At 38.7% G+C, this 8,219-nt stretch overlaps 1 protein-coding gene across 1 annotated transcript; it reads right to left on the minus strand.

The window, feature by feature from the left end:
- Window positions 1–3,992: 3,992 nt before the first annotated feature.
- Window positions 3,993–7,944, minus strand: LOC111022938 (putative disease resistance protein RGA4). The gene is given in 3 exon segments (XM_088124211.1): window positions 3,993–4,206; window positions 5,196–5,988; window positions 5,991–7,944. Coding segments are annotated over 2 exon segments (2,670 nt in total). The 5' UTR covers window positions 7,881–7,944; the 3' UTR covers window positions 3,993–4,206; window positions 5,196–5,208.
- Window positions 7,945–8,219: the final 275 nt, after the last annotated feature.

Here is an 8,219-nt window from a genome sequence, read left to right on the forward strand (position 1 = left end):
TACAAATTTAATTTCCGAATGTTAAATTTGTATACTCAACGGTTTTCTCACTTTTTTTCACATATTAAACATCCAACACAAGCTAATGTAGAGAAGTCATTGAGAATAAATAAAAGAACTAAAGATGCTTTTGAAGACCTTAAAAGAGGCCCTGGAGATCCCTCAATTATCGCCTAGCGCATTACCAATTACATCACCTAGCCATATTCCTGTTGTCCACACTATAAATAAGTGTACTGAGGAGTTAAGGCAAGATAACATCCAATCTAATCATAATACAGAGCCTCTAGTTCACAGTGACTCCGATAACGAGGAAATATGTAGCGAAGTAATGCTTGACGCTATGCCTTCAGCACACCACCAAATTTGATTCTTAGTATTTCGACTATTGACTTTTCTGCACGGCACATTAATGATTTGCCTAGGAGTTTTTATGCTGCAGTAGAGACTTAAGACAGATCAGGAGGCCAATGGGGAACAATTGATTGCGGGAGAGAAAGTTGGAGATGATACATTGGGTCATGATGAGGAGGTGGATTGTTGATCAGCAACTAATAGTTCCATCTGCTGGTTGTGAGCAGAATATTGCTAGTCTTTAAGAGTTTTGTGGTTTGGTTAATGAGGAAGATGGAAACGATGTTATAATGCAGTATGAAGTTCGAAAGAGAACTCTAGAGAGATCAATAGATCATGATGAGCACGAGGCCGCTAACACAGAAGGAGATGTTACTTAACATTTTGGAAAAGAGCCATTCGGTATTGTGGATGCGCCCCAGGAGTCCTTCGCTACTACTCCTTCATCACTTAAAGGTTTGTGCCCTTAAACTTCGAGTTTCTCTCAATCTGACCCAAATTTTGTACCTATGGTAGAAAGCTTGGAAGATGGGATATGTTTAGCTTATTTGGTGAATAAATTAAAGAAAGGAAAGAAGAAAACTGAAAAAAGTGGCTGGCGTTACTTCTAGTAGGCCGAGAAGAAGAGTCGCTCTAGCTTGTTTAGCTACACAAAAAGGAGCACATGCAGGTCCTGCACGTGGTGCTAGAAGTTATAACATATAGGCTTGTGGCATGACCTGCTGAGGTCAACCTATAGGCCGAGCTATAACTGTCCCACAATGGTAGCTGAAGTGAGGTACACCTATATGCCGCTCAATATAGTGTGGAAGTTGCTGCACACCTATAAGTCGTCCAATATAGGGTGAAGGTGGTTGCGCACCTCTAAGCCGCCTAATATAGGGCGGAGGTGTCTACACACCTATAAGCCGCCCAATATGGAGTGAAGGTGGTTGTGCACCTATAAGCCGCCCAATGTGGGGCGAAGGTGGTTGCACACTTATAAGCCTCCCAATATGGCGCGGATGTGTCTACACACTTATAAACCACCCAATATGAAATTTTATCTCCATTGGGCTTGTTTTAGCTGGGTTCCGGCCCATGCCTGAAATGGGTCTTACTTGGACTCGTGCTTGCTTGGTAAATTCACCCTCAACAGTGGCCCCCATTTTCGAGTTAGATGAATCAAACCATCATTTACATGAGGGGAAGAGTAGCCCAATCTTCGGAAGTAGCATTTTTTTTTGTTAGACTAATTGGTACCTAACCACTATTAAGCTTTGTCTTTCGAGAACGGAGCTTACGGTCCCAACGTTACGGCTGATTAAAGAAACAACTAAGGTAATTCTCAAGGCCGAGATAGTTTTCGAGGCTGAGGAAACACAAAAGGTCAAGATAGTGCTCGAAGCCGAGGTAACACTTGAGGTTTAGGTGATTTGTCGAGGTCGAGGTAACACTAACGGTCGAGATAGTGCTCGAGGCTGATGTAACATTCGAAGATTAGGTGATTTCTCGAGGCTGAGATAGTTCTCGAGGTCGAGGTGATTTCTCGAGGTTGAGATAGTTATGGGGCCGAGGTAACATTCGAGGTCAAGATATTTCTCGAGGTCGAGGTAACACTTGAGGCTTAGGTGATTTCTCGAGGTCGAGATAGTTCTTGAGACTGAGGTTACAATTGAGGTTGATGAAACACTCAAGGTCGAGATAGGGCTTGAGGCTGAGGTGATTTCTGAGGTGGCACCAAAGGTGTGGCTCTCTGTGTGGCCAAGGTGGCCAAGGTGATCGTTGTGGCCCCATGTTGAACTTACGACCGGGTGACTACTGAGGAACCTCGAGCCGAGGTGACGGTCGAGGAAACTCGAGGTCGAGATGTGGTCGAGCTCAAGGTCGAGAAAACTTCTGAAGGCCGAGATTATTCTTGTTGCCAAGGTAACACTCGAGGCCGAGATAGATCTCGTGGTCGAGATAGTTCTCGAGGTCGAGTTAACGCTCAAGGTTGAGATAGTTCTCGAGGTAGAGACAAGTTTCAAGGCAGAGATAGGTCTCGAGGTCGAGATAGATCTAAAGGCCGAGACAGTTCTCGAGGTCATGACAGTTCTCAAGGTCGAGACAGTTCTTGAGAATGAGATGGTTCTCGAGGCCGAAATGATTCTTAAGACGGAGACAAGTTTTAAGGCCGAGATAGATTTCAAGGCCAAAACAACACTCAAGGTGTAGACAGGTCTCAAGGCCGAAATAGGTCTCGAGGTCGAGTAAATGTCAATGCCAAGACAACAGTAAGACTGAGATGATTCCTCAAGGTGGAGTCGAGGGTGTGGCCCACCTGTTGACCTCAAGAAGAGTTTAATGTATCTTCTAGGGAATACCTCAAGTAGAGTTGTTATCTGTTGTAGGTGCTCTCGTTGCCCTCACAACACATCGATGGGTTTTCAGGTAGTGTCGGTGAAGTAACCTTAGGACGGCTCTTTATCCGATCACTCCCTCGAATAATTAATTTCTCATACGAGGCTGGGTATGGTTTGTGGTTGTAGTGAGATTCTTCCTCTCTCACCTAGCATCGCAAGTTGATGAGGAAGATTGGATCAACTCCCCTTTACTCTTTGGGAAGGGTAAGGACGTTGACTTCGTCCTGGATTTGAGCAACCCTCCTGAATGGTATGACTGTCATATAGATCTATGACTGGAAAGGTTATAGTCAGGATAGAGTCAAGCTTGAATCTCGTCCCTACGGACGGCGCCAAATGTTGATGCAATTTTTGGGAAGCTGGTTGGATCAGGAGTTGGTGAATCGGATCAACCACCGCGTGATCAAGAAGATGTTGAGTCTAGCTAGGAGAAGCCGATACCCGATAGGTTGTGAATAGGAGAAGGATGAGATCTTGTTGTTTGGAAGACTGAGAGAGTTGATAGTCTTCACGAGATCTTGGTCTTGAAGTTGAGGCGAAAGCGACCTGCAAAAAGAGAAGGTGAGTGGATGTTGGCTTGGTGCTGGCCTACTACACTCCGATGCTTAAGTCAATATATGAGCTTAAGAGAAGATAAGTAAAGAGTGGCTTGAGAGAGAATGGTGTACCTTAAAAGGTCAGGGTCCTCTCTATTTATAGGAGATGTGGTAGTGTGAACGCATGTGGCATCATACATGTAGTTCGCGCTATAACCTGCACTATGGTGTGACTTGTTGAGGCCAACCTATAAGCCGAGCTATAACTGTCCCACAATGGTAGATGAAGTGAGGTAGACTTACAAGCTGTTTAATATGGTGTGGAAGTGGCTGCACACCTAGATATACATACTAACACTATCACAAATAATGAAATTAATAGGAAACTAAATTCTGGATAGGAGGTCATTATTGCAATTTGAATCTATTTCTTATGAGCCTTTTACATTTTATTATGCATGATCAATCATTATGTCAACTCACGAGGGTTGTTTGTACAACCATGTTATACTCGAGCACCTTCTTTTAAATCTCTAGATAATACCTCCCTGTATATATACGTTGCATTTGAAATCTTAGAAGTGTCTTAAAAATGATGGTTCTAAAATTAATATTCTATAGAAAACGAAGAGGATACATCTCAAAAATTCACTAACTAGGAATCCAAATTCGAGAACATCTTTTATCTTTGTTCAGAACTTTAAAAGAGGTGAGTTCTAACTCATTCAAATACCAAACGATTTTATTCATTTGTCAATACAATACACAACACTACACAATTTATAAACATGTCAAAGCTACATGTTATACAACAATCATAGATGAAATTTAGAGATACCCACTTTTTAACTATAAGCAAGACAAAATTTCAAGGATACTGGATAGAAATGTACAATCTTTTTCTACTGCCTTCATCGGTGTATTCGCAGCACCTGATAAAGAAATTTCTCAAATGGTCAAGTAGTCTGTGACAATGATCTGCACTTACAATAATTCTCACCCATCATTAAAAAACATGAAAGTAATTATGTGAATCAACCACGAACGTATAAGTAGAAGCCGAAGCCAATATATAATAACTTTCAAAATTTTAACACATTTTATACCCAATGAAAACTCTTTACTTCAAATTTATAGCTACATTTTAAGAAGCATGAATTGTTGTATGCAAAATTTTAACATAAATCTTATACACATTGCAATTTCGTGAGTGAAGTGTCATGCTAAAATTTGATCTAAATAAATGACGTAAAAATGAAAATGCAATGACCAAAAACGAAAAATATAGGGACTAAAATGAAACAAAAGTTGAAAATATAAAGACAAAAATGAAACTTATGAAAGTATAAAGATCAAAATCAACCAAACAAAAAGAAAAGAATATTTAAAAGTTAGAAGTAAATAATATATAGGTTAAAATAGTAGTCTGGTCTATGTATTTTAAGCTTTCATTCATTTTATTCCTTATATTTTTAAAATATTTGTTTTTACTTTCAACTTTGGTTCATTTTAATGTCTGTATTTTGAAAATGTTCATTTTGGTCCTTGCACTTTTAAAAAGTGACCATTTTGGTCCTTTAATTTTATTTTAAATCTCATTTTTTCTATCACAATTTCAACACCGCATTACAATCAATATATTTCTTAAAATGTAAACATTAATTACTTTATACTAAATAGTCTTCGATGTGTGTAAAATTTGGTGTTAAAATCTTGCAAATAGTGACTAAAATAATCATTTTTTAAAAGTACATAAACCAAAATAAAAATTTTAAAAATATAAAGACTAAAATGAACCAAAATTAAAAGCATGGGAACTAAAATAAACATTTTCAAAATAAAATGAGCCAAGACTATACCAAAAAAGTATTTTAAACCTAATCTATAAAATAGAGACAGGAAGGGATTGTGTGGAGAATACCTGAAAAACAACATCAATATCGCGAAATATGGGGGACGTGTGCAATCTTAGGCCAATCCTCTCCTCCCTTCTTGCATCTCTGTTCTAGTTCAAAGCACCCCGTTATGCGAAGACGATACAAAGATTTGAGTTGTTGCATTCCCTCCGGCAGTGAGTTTAGTTCTGGACATCTGTTAATCTCCAGCTCTCGAAGCGAAACGAGGCCACTGATCCATTCTGGTAAGCTCCTTAAATATACACATTTAACAATAGCAACATGAGTTAACTTCATCAGCGGGGTGGACACCCAGTTGGGTAATTCTAGTCCACAATACCCAGTAATGCGCAACGATTCAACACTTGGATGTGGCTCTAGCTCTTCCAACACTTTTTCATCAGTAGCACATTCCCCAGCTCCCAATGTGTAGCTTAAATTCCATTCTAGTTTCAAATCTCGCAACCCTTTTTTGTCTTTCAAGATTGCTAAGCCAGCGTCAGATGCAGATTCAGTACAACTCCTCAATTGCTCTAAACCTTTAATACGCAATTGTCCTCTTAAATCCTTCAGTCCATTCAGTTCCCTTAGCTTGCTTCCATGTCCATTGTTCCCCAACACAAATAAACTTAATTTCTGTAGACAGCTCAACTTTCCCATTCCTTTTGGCATATGGGTGAGATGGATGGAATTATCTATGTCAAGATGCCTAAGATTTTCGAGCTTGCTGGTATCACTTGGCAGTTCCTTTAGTGCATAACAATCCTTTAGATTTAGTGTTTGCAAATTTAGCAATTCGGATATAGAATTTGGAAGCAATTATCCGAATTGGGAAGCAATTCCATGTCCACGTTTCCGGAGAGATTTAGATATCGAATATGTCTGAGCTTTTTTATGGAATCTGGCAGTGTTCTAATATTTAGGCTTTTTAGATCCAACACTCGCAAACTTTGAAAGTTGGAAAAAAATTCATCCAAAATAGCTTCATCCATATACGTCTTCTCGTTCTCCTTCTCCTCAAACTCAAAGTTATAGCGTGATAAAAGGAACGTTCTCAATCCTTCTGCCTTGCGTAATTTGAATAGAAGATCCGACCACGATCTTATTTCGTGATCAACTAAAACATGACGAGTTTTATCGCCAATAATGTAATCCTAATCGAGACTTGTACGTACGTATTCTTTTCCTGCTACCATAGTTGCAAGATCATGCATCACATCATGCATATGAACATGATTGTAGAACATACTCTCACCTCCGGAATATTCATAAAAGAACCTCCAACATAATTCCATAAAATACTCATTTCCTATATCTTCCATTGATTTATTTCTATTTGATGATGGGACAAAACCTTCAGCAACCCATAGTCGAATCAATTCTTCTTTATTGATGGCTTTGTCTTTAAAAAACAGAGACGAATACGCAAAACATTACTTCAAATTTGGTGGGAGGTGGTTGTAGCTCAATTTTAATATGGATGTCATATTATTTTCTTGGTGGACGAGTTCCAAAAGTTCATTATTTTGGAAGGATACCCACTCTTCTTCTGATGTTTTAGAATATAACATGCGTCCTATGTGTCTTATTACAAGAGGGACGCCTCTACACTTCACTAAAATTTCTTTTCCGAGTTGTATCAAGTTCAGATTTGTTGGTTCTTTGCCTTCTTTAAATGCTACTTTTCTAAACAACGACCAAGAATTACTCTCAGATAAGCCTTTTAAAGTGAACAAAGTGGTCAAGTTAGCGATCTCCAACACTCGTTTACTATCACGCTTTGTGATCATAATCTTACTCCCTCTTGCGCCACCAATTAACAAATTTTTCAAGTGAAACCATTTTTCTTCGCTTTCATTCCATATATCATCCATAACCAATAGATATTTCTTTCCTTGAATCACTTTTTTAAGCTGGATTTGTAAGGATTCCATCCCTCCTACTTTAGGATTGCTGTTAGTTGCGGATTCTATTATTTTTTCCACTATTGTTTTTACGTCAAATTGATAAGAAACACAAATCCACATTTTTAGCTCGAAACATTCTGATACTTGTCTATCATTGTAGAGAGATTTAGCTAAGGTCGTTTTGCCCATTCCACCAATTCCAACTATTGTAATGAATGAAATATTGTCTTTGACATTCATATCCACTAAAAAGTTTTTTACTACTTTCTTATCATCATCCCTTCCAATGACTTCCTCTTCATTAATAAAAGAGGAAGTATCATCTCTCTCCCTAATTTGATCCAATGAAACATGTTGAGCCTTCTGTTCAAGTTTCTCACTAAAATGAAACTGGTTGTTATCAGCAGCAATAGAATCTAGCCTCTCCCTAACATGTTTTATTTTACGCGCCATCCTATAATCAAATGCAATCTGGTTAGATTTGGAGAAGAAAATCCTTACTTGTTTGACCATTTTTTCTCTAGTCATCCCTTCTCGACGACGAGACTCGTAAGAGAATTCGTTAAGCACATCGTCAGCATCGTAAAGAGCTTCTTTCAACTTCTCTAGCCAATCCTTTACCGAGTGGCTTTTAGTTTGACGCTCCTCGGCATCGAGTAGCAGCGCCTTGATGGTCGAAACAGAGTTGGTGAGTTTGGTAAGATCATTCTTGAGTCCCCATAGCATCCCAAGCTGTTGGGAAGCTTCAGAGCTTAGTTTCATCAAGATCTCCCCAGCAACATGAAACAGAATTCCTTCAGCCATGGTTTCAGCTGGAGAAATGGATCTGCTTTCTGAGATTTGAATGTGCAAAATATGGCTTCTAATAATCTCCCAATATCAGTTTTCCACCACTCATATACAACTCAAGGGGAATGGTCCATGATGTGACATAAACAAAAACGGATACTTTGTCAAATTTGAACGCACAAAATGGACCATTTGCAATTGCCATTGATGATATGGTCGAACGTTTGATATCAAAGTTTTTAAACCCCAATTTTTATGCCAACTCTTACACATCAATACACATAAATTAAATTCATATTTTTTATAATCTATTCTTCAGGCTATGTATAATCAAAACACAAATGATCAAAATTT

The sequence above is a fragment of the Momordica charantia genome, assembly GCF_013281855.1.
Source record: "Momordica charantia cultivar OHB3-1 chromosome 5 unlocalized genomic scaffold, Mcharantia_2.0 BLBB01000005.1, whole genome shotgun sequence".
Classification (NCBI taxonomy): domain Eukaryota; kingdom Viridiplantae; phylum Streptophyta; class Magnoliopsida; order Cucurbitales; family Cucurbitaceae; genus Momordica; species Momordica charantia.